Source organism: Canis lupus, chromosome 1, assembly GCF_048164855.1.
Source record: "Canis lupus baileyi chromosome 1, mCanLup2.hap1, whole genome shotgun sequence".
Classification (NCBI taxonomy): domain Eukaryota; kingdom Metazoa; phylum Chordata; class Mammalia; order Carnivora; family Canidae; genus Canis; species Canis lupus.
This window is the reverse complement of record NC_132838.1, coordinates 109,821,435-109,838,668: the sequence shown is the minus strand read 5'-3', so window position 1 is coordinate 109,838,668 and position 17,234 is coordinate 109,821,435. Positions and strand designations below refer to the sequence as shown.

Here is a 17,234-nt window from a genome sequence, read left to right as displayed (position 1 = left end):
TGCTGATGACATTCATTTATTGGATTTGGGTGCTGGTTATACAATGTGTTCAGTTTCTAGATTTTCCTTTATAACTTGTACACTTCTCATTATAAATGCATTTCATTTAAAAAGTTAAAAATAAGGTTTCAGAGGGTTCGACTTCAGGCATGGTTTGATCCAGAAGTCTGTGAAGACAGCGGGGACAATGGTTTGGTTTCTCTGTGATTCCCGCCGCTCTGCTTTCCTCTGGATGTGGAATTCATCCTCAGAACAGCTTCTCTCACGGTTTCAAGATGACCTCTTGCACCTCCCATATTGGTTCTTTCACATCTATTGGGAGGAGCATAATCCTCATAACTAGTCTCAAAACTCCAGAGCTTCATTTTAATTGCACTGAGTTCAGGTGTCCAGCCCTTAGCCAATCCCCGTGAGCAGGGAGATACAGCACACTGACTGGCTTAGGCCTGGGTTACCTGGGTGACCATTTTTGAACCAATCACTGTGGCAAAGGGGTGGGATTATGCTAATTAGTTCAAGCCATTCCTCGCCCAACTCTTGAGTTTGGGAATTTGTGGAGGATGTCGATCTAATTCAAACTCTGGCTTTTGCTACTGGGACAGAAAGGGGGAGAAATGGACATTGTGAAGGGGACCAGACGTGCGGGGCACTTCTTTTTTCTTTTTGAAAATAGCTCTGGGATCCCTGGGTGGCGCAGAGGTTTAGCGCCTGCCTTTGGCCCAGGGCGCGATCCTGGAGACCCGGGATCGAATCCCATATCGGGCTCCTGGTGCATGGAGCCTGCTTCTCCCTCTGCCTGTGTCTCTGCACCTCTCTCTCTCTCTCTCTGTGTGTGACTATCATAAATAAATAAAAATTAAAAAAAAAAAGAAAATAGCTCTGAAACAATCACAAATTTACAGGAAAGTTGCAAGTACAGAACAAAGGACTTTTTTCCCTTCTGAACCATTTTGGGAGAAAATTGCCAGTATGGTGCCCTGCATGCTGTAGTGGGTGTGACCTACAAACAAGGACATTCCAAGGGAAAGAGACACTTGTTCCTTTTGATTTGTAAGTTTTCTGTGAGACAACGTATAGCCCACACTTCTCCACCGAACTTTCCATTTATTAACTTTTTTATAACTACACAGACTCATGGATTCTTATTCTATCAAGCGGTTTATTATCTCATTTTTAAAAGATTGTATTTATTTATTTATTTATTTATTCATTCATTCATTCATAAGAGACACAGAGAGAGAGGCTTAGACATAGGCAGAGGGAGAGGCAGGCTCCCTGCAGGGAGCCCCATCTGGGGCTGGATCCCAGGACCCTGGGATCATGACCTGAGCCAAAGGCAGATGCTCAGCTGCTGAGCCACCCAGGTGTCCCTATGATCTCATTTTTAATACTGATGCTCAAATTGTCCCCGATTTGGCCAGTGGGAGTCCTTCAAGCTAGCTCTCTGTACTTCCACCTGTTCTCATCATTCTTGGAGCATTTCCTTACCTTCTGACCCAGAAAAAGATGTTCCAGGCTCTTCTTGCATCTTCTCTGTCCCCTCTCCCCTGGAATCAGCCCTTTTCTCAAAGGAGAAGGGAGGGTGCTTTCGAAGGCAGATGGCTGACCCCTCACCCCTGAGTGACCCCCCTGGACTCTGATTTCAATGCGGCCGGCCCCAGCCAATGGCAGAGGGGATGCTCCAGCGGTTGCCATGGAGACTTCAGGGCCGAAGAGCGGAAGGAGGCGGTGGTGACGTCACTGCGGGAGCAAGTGCAGCAGACACATCCTTGTCTTAGCAGGGCCACAGGGCACCGAAGGCAACCTCCGGCCCAACCGCCAGAGACCAGCCACCCTGCTTTCTGGGCCCTCACCCACGACACCCCGGTGGCAGCAGCCCCAAGGAGGTCCCCTGTCCCAGATCTGCCGAGATTGCCAGGACCGGTGAGCCCTTTGGAGACCATCGCCAAGAGAGGCGAAGTGCATCTTCAGACCCTCCTTGGTACGGCCTTGCCCGGACCCGGGACCCACGCCAGCCAGCTGGCAGAGAACACCTCTGCCTCCTGCCGTGTAAGTCCCTGGGAATTCCCAAGAGCCCTCTCGGGAGAAGGTGACAGAAATCTGGACGCTGCAGCCCTGAGGGCAGGGCCAAGAGCATCCCTGACTGGAGTCTGGACAGACCGGCCGGTGAGGCCTCTCTCCTCCTTAGCCTTCGGGAAAGATCGTGGCATCCTGGATCATTCCCTGGATTCCCGAGGCAGCTCGGGTGTGCACCAGCGGGCATACTGCTGCCTCCGGGAGCTGGGCAAGATGCTCTTTGGGGTGAAGGACATTGCTCTGTTGGAGCACGGCTGCAAGGCCCTGGAAGTGGACAGTTACAAGTCCCTGATGATCCTGGGCATCCCGGAGGACTGCGACCATGAGGAATTCGAGGAGATCATCCGCGTGCCCCTGAAGCCCCTGGGCAAGTTCGAAGTGGCCGGGAAGGCCTTCCTGGAAGAAGAGCGGACCAAGGCAGCCATCATTCGGCTGGAGGAGGACATCAATTATGCCGCGATCCCCAGGGAGGTCAAGGGCAAGGGCGGCATGTGGAGGGTGGTCTACATGCCCCGGAAGCAGGACATTGAGTTCCTGACCAAGCTGAACCTCTTCCTGCAGAGCGAGGGCAGGACGGTGGAGGACGTGGCCCGGGTCCTGCGGCAGGAGCTGTGCCCCACGGTGACGGGCCCCAGAGAGCCACCTGCCAGAAAGTGCCGGGCGCCCGGGCCCGGGGAGAAGCCAGGGGCCGGGGCCACCGCGGGCGCGGGCGCGGGCGCGGTCGGGGCGCCACCTCCGGACCCCGCGGAGAAGCAGAGCAAGGCTGGAGACGACAAGAGAGGCAAACGGAAGCACAAGAAAAACCGTCGGCGACACCATGCCTCCGACAAGAAGCTGTGAGGTGAGGTGGGGAGGGCGCGAGGGGCAGCGGGGCGAGGGGCGGTGGCGGCCGAGTGAGCAGGGGGGCATTTCCACCCGAGTGAATAACTTGTGGGTGACATCTGAGTGAGGTGGGGAACGTCTGGGTGAGCGTGGGCCATTCAGTCATTCCACAGACATCTACTGTGCACCTGCTATGTCCCAGGCACTGTTCCAGGAGCCAGGAGCCGGGTGCAAACCCAACACAGAAACACAGACCCTGCCTTCACGGCGCTGGTGGAGTCTGGGGAACCCGGGAGTTACTGGGGTACATCTGGGCGTGGGTTCCATTTGAGGAGACAGAGGCAACATCTGGTTGAGTATGGATCACTCCGCCTTTCAACAAACGTTTTCGGATCGCCCGCAGTGTATACCAGACGCTGTCCCAGGCGCTGGGCAGGGAGCAGAGAGACCCAGACCTTGGCCTCCTGGCACCCTTATTAATACCTGAGTAGGTGCGGGTACATCTGAGTTACTTGAATACTTGAATGAGCATCGTGCTGTTTGAGTGCGTGGGTAGCATCTGAGTTTGAACCCAACGTATGAGTCAGAGCGGGTAATATTTGAGTAGTTGTGGGTAACCTGTAACTGTGGGAGTGACACCTGGGTATGTGTGTGAGTGTCGTCTGAGTGGGCGAGAGTGAACACCCGGCAAACGACGTCTAACAACCGGGAGACCCCAAGGGACGAGCCGGGAGGTCGCTCGCAGTCTTAGAGAGAAGCACATCAGCATCAGCATCACCATCATCGCACTGTTAACCTGGAGATTGCGGGCTTCCCCACCCCCACCTCCCTGCATGAGCAGGTGTTGGCAGGAAACCACAAGAGGAGAAACGGGGTCCCAGATTTCAAGGGTTTGCAGAAGGTCTCTTGCCAGAGTTGAGGAAAAGCCAAGCAGGAGGAACATGGGGAAATCCGCTGCTGGAGAAAAGCCACTTATCTCCTTAACCATCACCTGCCCTCCTGTCCCCTCAGGCCTGATGTCGGGGACAGCCCCTTTTGCTGAGTACCTGATGCCAGGAAGACACACAGACTTTTAGCTTTGGGCCTTGCTGGAAATCCTGCTATTGCAAAGTCTAAACACCGCCCCCCCCCCTTTTTTTTATCTTTTAAAAGGATGGACTTTGAATGCACCTCTGGTGCAAACTCATCCAGAGTGGGCCACACTGTTTCACATGTGGCAAGCAGAAGCCATGCCTGACAAAGTGAGTTGCCTGCTTGCCACACCTGAGAAGCTCAGTGCTCTGTGTCCTACTCTGTCAAGAGCTATCACTGTTCTGTACACGCTCAGTCTCCCTTACAAGGACAAAGGATGGTCAGACATAAGACTCTTCTGCTCTGATTGGCACATGGGGTTAGGATATGGGTCTCCCCAAATTCAACTCCAGAAGCTCTGACTTGTGCAGAGGGGGCTCCCCACTCTAAAGAACAGAAGGCAAGACCTTCAGGAAATAGTCCAAAAGGAGGTAAATAATTAAGAGGTCACCTACAAGAGTTACCCATTAACAACATTAACTTTGGAGTCTCCTGTGATGGTGGAGGAAAAAAAAAAAAAAACAGGCAAAAAAGTGAATCAAGTAAAATCCAAGTGTCCATGGGTAGACAGAGCTCTATTTCAGGGAGATCTGATTTGTGATTTTACAAACTTCCATTAGTTCAGGGATTTGCAAAGGTTTGAGTTGAAGTTCTTTTGTTTTTTGTTTTGTTTTGTTTTTTGTTTTTTTTAAAGATTTATTTATTTATGATAGTCACACACACAGAGAGAGAGAGAGAGAGAGAGAGGCAGAGACATATGCAGAGGGAGAAGCAGGCCCCATGCACCAGGAGCCTGACGTGGAATTCGATCCCGGGTCTCCAGGATCGCGCCCTGGGCCAAAGGCAGGCGCCAAACCGCTGCGCCACCCAGGGATCCCTTGTTTTTTGTTTAAATACAATTTATACACCACACCCCCAGAGGCTCAGATTCCTACCTACCAAATCGTAAGAGTGGAGACTCCTAATGTATTACTGTGGTGGGCATCGGTCACTTTTATGACTTCCAGCATCCAAGCCCTGTTCTTATTTCTGTGAGGCTGCCCCTTGGGGCTCCCCTAACAGGGCCAAAAAGTGGAGATTCTCTACCCACCTCTTCACCTTGGCAATCAGGGTACAGGCAACGGATCCACCCTCAGGAGGTCAGAAATTCCTCCTAGGCCCCTGCATTCCGAGCAATGGTCAAGACAGAAGGGATTTTTAGAGTTCCCTTGCGTTGACAACCTAAAATCTGGAAGACTCTGATTTCTGTGAACTCCCCCAGCTGGCTCTGAATCATCGCCTCAACCATCTTTTCTCCTGTGCAATGGTTGGGATCCAGCTTTTCCTGCCCTCCCCACACATATATTTACTCTTCAAGTGCATCTGTGGTCTAGAAGTTTGTAGTCCTCTCTTGATCCTTTTCGCCCTTGTAACTTTCCAGCCTGAGCAAACGTACTCACGGTGTGTATTGTGCTACTGCGTTCACTGTTTCCTCAGAGTCCGGGCTTGAATAAGACCTCAGGCACATTTGCTTGTTGCATGCTGTTCTCCCACCAAGGCACAGTCATTATATCATGACAAGGGACAGTGTGACGTTCCTTATAGTCTTATTGCAGTATCAAGACTGTATTTGTGCTTATTGTGAGTTTCAGGTGTTTCCCCATATAACGTTCATATTTGTGATACACAACGTGAATGTGTGTCAATGTTCATTGTTGCCCCCAGAACCAAATCTACCAGTTCTCAAGGTTTTCTGGAAGAGTTTCCTAACACAGCAAAGCAAGCAGTTGTGCAAACCTGTTACCATTTGAAATCAGTTATCTGTGTGAGTTGAGACCTGGCTGGCACACAGCAAACCCTATGTGAAAATGCCCCCCAAAATTGGACGTGCTGGCTGATATAGAAGCCTGCAGCTGGCCTCGGTGAACTCCCATTTCCAAGAGTGGGTTCCGTTATAATTCTTCACTGTTCTTTGTGGTTGATGCTCTATTGTACAAATATGAACTTATAAAATAAATGTATGTTAATGCGATCACAGTATGCTCTTTGATATGTTGGGGGAATCTATGCTAGATCTAATTTAGAAAAATAATCTAGAAGCGCCTGAGTGGCTCAGTTGGTTAAGCATTTGGTTCTCGATTTCGGCTCAGGTCATGATCTCAGGGTCATGGGATTGAGCCCCACATTGGACTGCACGCTCAGTGGGGAGTCTGCTCAAGATTCTCTCTCTCTCTCTCTCTCTCTCTCTCTCTCTGCCACTCCCCTCACTCGCACATGCTCTCTCTAAAATAAATCTTTTTTAAAAAGGGAAAAATAGGGGCCCTTGGGTAGCTCATTTGGTTAAGCATCTGCCTTCGGCTCAGGTCATGATCCCAGGGTCCTGGGATCAAAACACACGTCAAGCTCCCTGCTCCCCAGCGGGTCTGCTTCTCTCTCTCCCTCTGCCTGCCACTCCCCCTGCTTGTGCTCTCTCTCCATATCAAATAAATAAAATCTTTCAAAAAATAAATTTAATTAAAAGGGAAAAATAATCTAGCTGCTAAAAAAATTTTTTTTTTTGAAAACTGCTTCCATGGGTTGCCTGAAGTTTTCCAGGGCTATATTATCTTTTTTAAAGCAGTGTCATCAGATCTCATGGCCAATAGAACACAAAACACACAACTTTCGGCTTCTAGTGACTGATGGAAATGGTGAAATGGTTTATCTGGAATAAGATAATAGCCATTCTGTATTCCAGGCACTGTGCACAGTCTTTCATACTCATTAATTTGTTATATCTTCCCAACCCCCAAAGTATGACACTATAGGTCCACAACCCCTTATCCAAAATCTTAAGTCAGACATGCTTCAGAATTCAGAAAGTTTGGGGATTGCCTGGCTGGCTCAGTTGGAAGAGCATGTGACTCTTGATCTTGGGGTTGTGAGTTTGAGCCTCACATTGAGTGTAGAGATTACTTAAATAAACTTAAAAAAAAAAAAAAAGGAATTAGGGATCCTTGGGTGGCGCAGCGGTTTGGCGCCTGCCTTTGGCCCAGGGCGCGATCCTGGAGACCCGGGATCGAATCCCACGTCGGGCTCCCTGCATGGAGCCTGCTTCTCCCTCTGCCTGTGTCTCTGCCTCTCTCTCTCTCTCTCTCTCTCTGTGTGTGTGACTATCATAAATAAATAAAAAATTTAAAAAAAAAGGAATTGGGAAGCCTGGGTGGCTCAGTGATTAAGCATCTGCCTTCAGCTCAGGTCATGATCCCGGGGTTCTGGGATTGAGACCCGCATTGGGCTCCCCTCAGGTAGCCTGCTTCTCACTCTGCCTATGTCTCTGCCTCTCTCTGTGTGTCTCTCATGAATAAATAAATAAAATCTTTTTTTTTTTAATCTTAAAAAAAAAAAGAATTCAGAGAGTTTGGGATGTCAGAAAACTGATACAGTGACTATATCTTGTATTGTGTAAGGCACCCCATGGGCAGATTTGGGCAGTTCCCATAATCAAACCCATTAGTATTCTGTAGGGAAATGTAGGATATTGACATTAAGGGAAATAAATGAAGAATATAAATAACCTTATGTAAATCTAGATCGTGCCTCTAAATGCTGTTCCTTGCTTTTATGGAGGGAGGGCGTGATGCAAAGCTTTCTGAGTTTTTTTGGATTTCAAAAGAGGAGATTAGTGATTATGAGCTGTATATTATTACTTTATCTCATTCTATGAATAAAGAAAGGTTAAGTGACCTGCCTAAAACAACATAGGAAGGCTCAAAAGGACAGAAGCCTAGGTCTTTCTGAGGACAATCTGTGCTCCTGGCTCAGGACTGGGTCTCTTTGAGGCTCCTTCAACAGTGCTCGTTGAGGGCCAAAAATTCTGAAGGAGGGCTCAGAACCTCCGAGAAGCCAACCTATATGTGATTCCCATGGGCTGGCGCTGGTGATTCTCCATGGGTTCCCCAGATTGCTTCTTTGTGCTTCTCCACCCTGCTCTGCTCCCCAGGAGGCCAACTTGGAGCCCTGTATACCAAAGCTCCTGTGCCCTAAGACTTCCTTGTTGGGATCAGCCAATGGGAGGCAGCGGCAGGAGTCAGAGGGCAGGAGGAAAGAGAGGCTGGGGTATTTCTTCCCTGTGCTCTGGCTACTGGGCTCCCTCTGCTTTCTGGGGACTGCGGTATCCCTCTACAACGATAAATCAAAATCAATCGGTGTGGTCACTCCTCTGCTTACTCCATCCCCGTTCAGAAGAAAGTTCGACATCTTTATAGCCCAAAGATCCCCACTTGCCTTGGCTCTCCATTTCTAGCCACCCCCAGACATACTCCTTCTCCCCTCCTCCCCCACCCAAAGAAATTTTGTCTCTGTACTGCCTCTGCCTAGGATGCTCTTACAGGACTCCTCCGACTCTTAACCCTCAGGTCTCTTCTTCCAGGAAGCCTTCCAGGCCACCCCAGGATGGATTATTCCCCCTATTTTATCTCCTCATTGTTCCCCTATATTTTTCTGGCTTGATATATCTCTCGATGGTGATTAATTTGTGTAGATTTTGTTAAATGCCACTGTGGTTTCTGCAGGCAGGAGTGGATGAGACAGGATAAGCAGACGCGACTGGCTAGTTTGAATAATTTCAGCAGATTTTGGGGTCTAGGGGCTGTCCCTAGTTGTCTGAGACTTGGCCCTGGGGTGAATAGCACAGGTGGATGGTGCCAGAATGGGAAGGTTGCTAAAGGAGGTAGTTGGAGGTGTGGGCTCTGGTTTGCATTTCAAGAACATGCTCAAGGGCAAGTACTGTTTACTTTCTCTAGGAATTGCCTGACCCCAGGAGGGGCAGCCCCTCAAGAGCCAGCCAGGCCCCAGATAGCAAGGCATCAGAATATGGAAAATAAAAAAACACAGTTATTATGGCAATAAATATAGAATGCAGATAAATATCTATGACGTAAATAAGGAAATCGAATCAGAAATTCCTCTAAATTGGCTTTCTCACTAGGCAACCTGCCAGTTAAGGCAGCAGATGCCTCCGCCTGGTGTATGGAGGTTTGGAGATGAAGGCTAGTGTTGGATATATGGCCTGGGTTCAAGTCCTAACTCCTCTCCCTCCCAAAGCATGAGCCTGGGCAAACCACTGAACCTCCTGTGTCTCAGGGTTGCTAATTTGAAAATGGGGATAGTAGTAACCTGTTTCACCAGGTGTGGGGAGGACTATATCCATTCAGACATATAAATGACTTAGAACAATGGCTAAGATGGAGGAAGCTGTTAAGCTTTGGCCACTGGGATCCTGGGTCCAGTGACCATTGTGTTTTTCATCCACAGAGAACACATTAGCCTGGTTTCATAGCTCAGATTCCTGAACTAACCGTGTGCCCAGCTTCCTAAGACAATATGCTGTGTTCTGACAAAAAGGCTGCTTTGGAATCTGGGCAAAGTAGTGAGTACACCAGGGTAATACCCCTCGGTAGACAGTACCCAACCTGTGCCCTAGCATCACCAGGGCACACGATGGAGAGAGCATCCAAGGATTCAGAGCTGCACACACAGACCTGGGTTCAAATCTTGACTCTGCCACCAACTAGTTGTGCGCCTTCAGGGAGGTGATTTTACTTCTCTGGGCCCTGTTCCCTTATCTGTAAAGTGGAGCTGATACTACCCATGCCACAGTTTCTTTGCAGCAAAGAGAGCGTACACCATGCATCAAAAACGTATGCTCTGGAGGGGGGCCTGGGTGGTTCAGTGGGTTAAGCATCTGACTCTTGATTTCAGCTCAGGCCATGATCTCAGAGTCGTGAGATCAAGCCCGCATCCAGCTCTGTGCTGGGCATGGAGCCTGCTTAATATTGTCTCTCTCCTTCTCCCTCTGCTCCTCCATACTGTGCACACATTCTCTCTCTCTCTCTCAATCTCTCTCTCTTTCTCTCTCTCTCTCTTCTCAAATCAATCAATCAATCTTACCACATGGAACATTAAAAAGACTACATTGTATAAGTATACCTCCAATAGAGCTGACTTTTTTATTTTATTTTATTACTTTTTAAAAAGATTTTATTTATTTATTCATGAGAGACACAGAGAGAGAGAGAAAGAGAGAGAGAGGCAGAGACACAGGCAGAGGAAGAAGCAGGCTCCGTGCAGGGAGTCCGATGCAGACTCGATCCCGGGACTCCAGGATCATGCCCTGGGCCAAAGGCAGGCGCTAAACCTCTGAGCCACCCAGGGATCCCAAGAGCTGACCATTTAAAAAAAAAAAAAAATGAAACTGGGATGCCTGGGTGGCTCAGCAGTTTAAATGAATAAATAAATAAATAAATAAATAAATAAATAAATAAATAAATAAATAAATAAAATCTTTAAAAAAAATGAAACCAAGAGTGGGGCAGTTGGGAGGTGGGCTGCCTGGGGGAAGTACTTCATTTCCATGCCTCAATCTCCTCATCTGTGAAATGGGTTGATAATAGTACCCATTGCTGAGGGCAGTCATAAAGATGCAAAAAGAGGCATCTTTGTGGGAAAATTAGGTATGTAATGCCAAAGTTTTCACAGACTCCTGAGAAAAGAGACATCTAGTGTTTGGATCACCCTGGGGTGAGGCTAGCAATGAGGGGCAGGCAGCAGAGGGAAGTCCACAGAGGGGGGACAGCGAGCATGTGAAAACACTTCCACAGGTCTCATCACCCATATCTGATTCTGGGGGTCAGAGGACGGCACGATAATTCTTTCACCTCCGGGATAATGGTTCTTAAGAGACAAGGTCACACAATAAAACTTGGATGTTTTCATTTGGAGCTTTCCTCATTGGAGTCTGGAGAATTAGCGGCCACACTGCAGGGTCGGGGGCGGGTCTAGACTTGATCCTGTGCCTGCTGTAGCAAATCGCCACAAACTGGGTGACTCAGAGTAACACAATCTATTCACTCAGGCTTCTGGAGGCTAGAAGTCCAAAATCAAGATGTGAGCAAGGCTGAGCTCTGTCCGAGGGCTCTAGGCAGGGGAGGCTCCTTCCTTGTCTCTTCCAGCTTCTGGTGGCTCCTGGTGCTCTTTGGCTCGTGGCCACATCACCCCCATCTCTGCCTGTGTGGTCACCCCGCCTCCACTGAGTCTTCATGGCTTCTCGTCTGTGTCTGTTATCTCTCTCTGCTTCTTTCTTATAAGGACACTCTTGAAGTCCTGCCCAGATAATCTAGGCTAATCTCATCTCAAAATCCTTCACAATATCTGCAAAGATACTTAGGTCCTTTTCCAAATAAAGTCACATTTTCAAATTCCAGGGATTCGAAGCTGCAATCCATGGGCATCCATCATCCAAACTATTACAAGATCTCAGAGATTCCCATCCCTCACCCCCTGTAAGGGTCCCTCTATGTTGCTAAAATTGGAGAAACCCTAATTTCCAATCTGGCTCTTTTGCAGGTGCCGGGTGGTATTTCCAGCTGGCCAAGGACCTCCCTTGCCTCTGCCCAGCCCCACCAACCATCACCTCTGTCAGAGTCATTTGGGGAGATTATTTTTTTAATGAAATACCCCACCCTAACATTCTCTGATCCAGTAGTTTGGACTTGAGAAATTGTGATTTCTAAAATTCTCGCTAATGATTCCTTTTTTTTTTTTTTTTTTAAGATTTTATTTCTTCATGAGAGTTACACAGTGAGATGCAGAGACACAGGCAGAGGGAGAAGCAGGCTCCGTGCGGGGAGCCTGATATGGGACTAGATCCCAGGACACTGGGATCACACCCTGAGCCGAAGGCTGACTCTCAACCACTGAGCCACACAGGCGTCCCTCACTAGTGATTCTAATGTGCAACCAGGTTTGGGAATCTGTGCTTTAGAGAAATGTGCCACATGAATGAATGAATGATTTTTCAAATATACAGCTATTCTGTCAGCTTTGCTTCCACACTCACCAAACAGCTTCCAAATTTTGTGCTGAAGAGGTGGGAGGCAGAGGTGGCCCAACTATGTGGCTGGTTCTGGAGGCCAGAGTGTGAACCATAAGGCTCCTTCCTGCTGTACTTCTTGAGGACCTACTATGTGCCATCAATGAGCCCACTGGTTAAAAAGTGTGGATAATCTATATCCCATTCATTCTAGGCAGGGATCTGATTTCTGGGCATTTGAGACTGAAGACAAATCTAGTGACTGTGCCAAAGTTTACAAATGTCACCTGGGAGAGAAGTCTTCAGGGATTGCTCATCAACCTTGCTCCCCATCCTCTACCCTCCATAGGAAACTGGGAAAATAAAGGAGGCATAAGAGTACAGGGGCTGGGATCTAAGGAACCCAAGTGATTCAAAGCTCTGTCACTTACAAGCTGTGTGGCTTTTTTTGGCCTCATTTTTTCTCATCTGGAAAATGGGAATAAGTATTTATTTAAAAGGGGTCATAAGGAGTGGGGCAGCTGGGTGGCTCAATCGGTTAAGCCTCAGACTCTTGGTTTCGGCTCAGGTCATGATCTCAGGGTCATGAGATTGGGGTTGTGAAATTGAGCCCCCCCCCCCCACCTCTGAGCTCAGCAAGGAATCTTCTGGAGATTCTCTCTCCCTCTGCCTCTCCCTGCAAGTGCGTGCACATGCACTCTCTCTTTCTCTCAAATAAATAAATAAATCTTTTTTAAAAAGAGGGGTTGTGGGGATCCCTGGGTGGCTCAGTGGTTGAGCACCTGCCTTTGGCCCAGGGTGTGATCCTGGAGTCCTGGGATCGAGTCCCACATTGGGTTCCCTGCATGGAGCCTGCTTCTCCAACTCTGCCTGTGTCTCTCCCTCTCTCTGTGTCTCTCAATAAATAAATAAAATCTTAAAAAAATAATTTTAAAAAGAGGGGTTGTAAGGAGTAAAAGAAAAAATGCAGGGGGACAGGGACAAAATAGGTGCTCAATCAAAGTAAATTATCAGTAAAAAACAAAATTTATAGGAATATATCTAGTGCAATCCTCTCCTTCATTCATTCAGCAAACATTCTGAGCACCTACCAGCACCGCTCTAGGTTCTGAGAAGTCAGCAGTGACCAAACCAAATATCCCTCCCCTCTTGGGACAAGTATTCCAATAGTGTGAGACAATAAATAAATAAGGAAATACTAGGAAGTGGTAAGTGCCATGATAAAAATAATTCAGGATGATGTGAAGAATCCCCTGGGGTAGATTCTAAAATTACACATGTAAGCATTTTTTTTCTGGAAAAATACAGAAGTATTTCACTGTAATTACTTTGCCGGGAGACACTGGAGGCTCGAGGCTGGGAGAGGGGACTTGGTTTTCATTTTATACCTTTTTGGCACTTCGTTTTCTTACATGTGTCACTTTCAGTATGATTTTTTAAAAGTGGCAACCAAGTGTCGCTGGGTGGAGAGATCTAGGCCATGTTTTGCTTTCTTCCCCCATTCTTTTTGGATTTTTCATGTCTTTTAACCAAGTATAAAAGTGGGAGCTGTGATAATGGTTTGTTCTGGGCCGGCTGGCGAAGGCTCTCCCCTGCCAGAGATCTGAGTAATCTAAAATACCCACAGTGGAACTGCTCAGGGGTTGGCAATTTTTGTAAGAATGTTGGATATTTGAGGTTTTCATTTCATTTCGAGGATAATCTTCCCCTCCCTACCCCGGCCCCACTCCCACACATAAACACACACACACACACACACACACACACACACACACACACACCTTTTACCAATTGCAGAACACAAATGTCTCAACAGGCGAGGTCATTCCACTTGGAATTCTTGACTTTGGGGACTTGGGTTCATAAATCGGCATTCCTCAAACGGGTAAGCCTAGGGATTTTGAGTTTCCGGTAGCTTTTCAGGAAGCTGAGTGGGGGGAATCAGGCCTAAGGAAGGGGTGAGAAGCTCAGAAGAGGTGCTGGCCGCCCCCACCTCCGGACCCTCGCCTCCCATTAGGGACTCGCTCTACAGACGCGGCGGCTCGTTGCCGTGGAGACCGCAGGGCGGCTCTAAACGCGGCACAGGGGAGGGGCGGGGCGGTGGGAGGCCAGGCCGGGGCGCGCGAGCCGGCTGGGCTGGAGCTTGGGAGAGGGAGGAGAAAATCCAGCAAAGCCTATCGACCCGGCTCCGCAAAGCAAAAACAACCCGAGCGAGCCAGGAATTGTGCAGAGGCCTCGCTGAGATCTCCACCAACCCCACCCGCCAAGCATCCTCCTTTTTCCCCTCTCTCCCTTCCCTCTTTCTCTCCACATCTGCCGGGTTCCTTCAAGAAGTAAAATCCCACATCGCCAGTTAAATAGAATTACAGGCGTTCCTTCTTTATACCTTTGTATTAAAGTCACTCTCTCACAGGGGTTTTTGCCGTTGTTGAATTTTTTTCTTTTTTAACCGTTGTTAAAAAAAAAATTGTATTTCATTACAATTGGTTTCCTTTGTCATCCAGTGGATGCAATTCTATGCATTGAAAAACTTTATCATGAAAAGAGCCTCATAGGATTTAGAAAGGAATAAGGATTCCTGAGATAGGGTAGAGGCCACTTCTGTAGTTGAGGGGGGTGCAGAATGACCTCTCTAAAAAAGGTGTCATTTGAGCAGAGGGAAATCTCCAAAGAGAAGGTGGGGCCATAACATTCTGGAGGTTGGGAAGGGCAAGTGCAAAGGCCCTGAGGCGGACATGAACCTGGTGTCCTTGATGGACAGTGAAGAGGCAGGTGTGGCTGGAGTGGAGTCAGTGAGAAGGAGAGAAAGCGAGAGGGAAGTAGAGGAGGTGAGGCCTTTAATTTTACTCCAAGTAACATGGAGGATTTTTGAAAGAGTAGAGATAGATCTGACTTAGGTGTTTTTTGTTTTGTTTTGTTTTTAATTTTATTTATTTAATTGAGAGAGAGAGTGAGCAAAAGACAGAGCCCACCAGCAGGGGCAGAGCAGGGGCAGAGGTAGATGGAGAAGAAGACTCCCCTGCTGAGCAGAAAGCCAGCCAGTGGTGGGGCTCGAATCCAGGAGCCTGAGCCAAAGGCAGTCGCTTAACCAAATGAGCCGCCCAGGCGTCCCCTGACCTAAGTTTTTAAAAAATTCCTCCAGCTGCTAGGTTGGGGTCACTGCAGACCGTGAGGGGGAAAGCAGGAAGCTGTTTGCATGGATCCACCCTACCAGATAGTTCTTTTTTTTTTTTTTTTTCCTACCAGATAGTTCTGAGAATTCCTAACAACAGTCCCATTTCGCACACAGCAGGGTGCCTGATGTCAAGGAAACTCTTCCTGCAAGTTAACTGCTATTATTACTAATGCCTTGTGGTGCTCATTGTTGCCGAGCTAGCTGCCTCAGAGTTACCTGGGAAGCTTCACACATCCTGGGCCCCACATCCCAGGGATCCTGACCTGCTGTGTCCATAGCCAAGTCTGAGGAACTTTTATTTAATTGACGAGAGACACAATGAGAGAGGCAGAGACATAGGCAGAGGGAGGAGAAGCAGGCTCCATGCAGAGAGCCCCATGTGAGACTCGATCCCAGGACCTGAGGATCACACCCTGAGCCAAAGGCAGATGCTTAACCAATGAGCCACCCAGGTGTCCCTGAGGAACTTTGATTTAATTGAACTTGCTTGGGTGTCAGGTGGCTCATTGGTTGAGCCTCCATCTTCTGCTCAGGTGGTGATCCCGGGGTCCTGGGATTGAGTCCTGCATTGGACTCCCCACAGGGAGCCTGCTTCTTCCTCTGCCTGTGTCTCTGCGTCTCTCTCTGTGTGTCTCTCATGAATGAATAAAATCTTTAAGAAAAAATTTAACTTGCTTAATTAACAGTTCTGACTCCTAAAAATCCAAGCAATCCAAAAAGATATTGAAGGAAAAGTACATGTCTCTGCCAATTCTGGGACCCCCCAGAAACAGCCACTGTTGGCGGCGCTTCTACCTGAGAGGTGTCCCCTGACCTAAGTTGCATATCTAGGCCCTTTGCCTAGACAGGATGCATAGATGCATATCTAGGCCCTTTGCCCCCCAACCCCATACACACAAGTCAGACTGTTTCAGATTCAAATCCAGGTTCCATTACTTCTGGCAGTGGGACCTTGAGTAAGTGATTTTTTTTAAAAAAAGATTTTATTTATTTGAGAGAGGGAGCATGAACAGAGAGGGAAAAGCAGACTCCCTGCTGGGCAGGGAACCCAATATGGGACTCGATCCCAGGACTCTGGGATCATGACCTGAGCCAAAGGCAGATACTTAACTGTCTGAGCCACCCAGGTACCCCGAGTAGGTGATATTTACATCCTCAGCTATAAATGGGAATGATCGGACCCCTGGGTGGCTCAGTCCGCTAAAGCGGCTGCTTTGGGCTCAGGTCATGATCCAGGGGTCCTGGGATGGAGCCCCACCTCTTCCTCCCTGCTCAGCAGGGGGTCTGCTTCTCTTCTCTCTCTGTTCTCTTTCTCAAGTAGATAAATAAAATCTTTTAATAAAATAAAATAAGGGATCCCTGGGTGGCGCAGCGGTTTGGCGCCTGCCTTTGGCCCCGGCGCGATCCTGGAGACCCGGGATCAAATCCCACATCAGGCTCCCGGTGCATGGAGGCTGCTTCTCCCTCTGCCTGTGTCTCTGCCTCTCTCTCTCTCTCTCTCTGTGACCATCATAAATAAATAAAAATTAAAAAAATAATAATAAAATAAAATGGGAATGATCATATTACCTGTATCATAATGTTATAGGGAGGATTTCATGAGTTAGTCTGCAGAAAGCACTTAGAATGGTGTCTAAGGACGCAGGAGACGCTCCATAAAACCTGACTCTCCTTTTCATCGGATGCTTCTTTTTACAGAGCTGCATAGTCTTTCAATGCGAGAACCGTACAACCAAGCCAGCGCCTCCTGATGAACACTTCGGTTCCTTCCTTCACCCCCACAATCTTTATTGAGCACCTACCGTGTGCCAAGCCTGGTGCTAGAGGCTAGCGCAGTTACGATCCTGGTACCAATCTCTCCACCGACCTGTAAGGAGGTCGGAACCTGTATGGCTAAAGAGGTAGGGACCTCTTGGTACCCAAAGTCACATGATGTGAAGTGGTCACCTCCAGTGCCAGTGGCTGGTACCCAAGGTCACATGGTGTGAAGTGGTCACATCCAGTGCCGGTGGCTTTCCAAAGGACCGCCCCGTGAGCACCGCCACCTCCAGGGCTCGGCTGGAAGCCCCGGCTTTAGCAGGGCAGGTTAGGGAACTGCCGCCTTTCCCCCAGGGAAGGTGCTGACGTGGGCCCCGGCGGGGGCGTCCGGCTCGGGAGCGGTGGCCCCAAGGAGGCCCGGAGCGCGGCCACACCCCTGTGGGGGAGGGAATAAGGGCGCCCCGAAGGGAGTGGACAGCCCCCCTGTCAGTCTTCCCGAGT

General features: G+C 48.7%; 1 protein-coding gene and 1 long non-coding RNA gene across 4 annotated transcripts in view; one reads left to right on the top strand and one right to left on the bottom strand.

Annotated features, from left to right (window-relative positions):
- LOC140603573 (uncharacterized) lies at positions 1-1,982 on the bottom strand. Its single transcript, XR_012006507.1, has 2 exons — positions 1,489-1,982; positions 1-312 (listed from the first exon to the last, which is right to left on the bottom strand). It is a non-coding gene; the product is annotated as an uncharacterized lncRNA (long non-coding RNA).
- Positions 1,705-17,234, top strand: part of PNMA8C (PNMA family member 8C) — a 34,422-nt gene continuing 18,892 nt past the window's right edge. The window contains exons 1-2 of one of the 3 annotated variants that reach the window (XM_072773929.1): positions 1,705-2,917; positions 16,674-17,099. In XM_072773929.1, the coding sequence (XP_072630030.1) occupies positions 2,290-2,916 (627 nt within the window). In that variant the 5' untranslated portion in view covers positions 1,705-2,289 and the 3' untranslated portion in view covers position 2,917; positions 16,674-17,099. Of the gene's footprint in view, positions 2,918-3,909; positions 5,981-16,673; positions 17,100-17,234 lie in introns of those variants that run through there. The other 2 variants (XM_072773931.1, XM_072773933.1) reach the window with 2 other exon arrangements.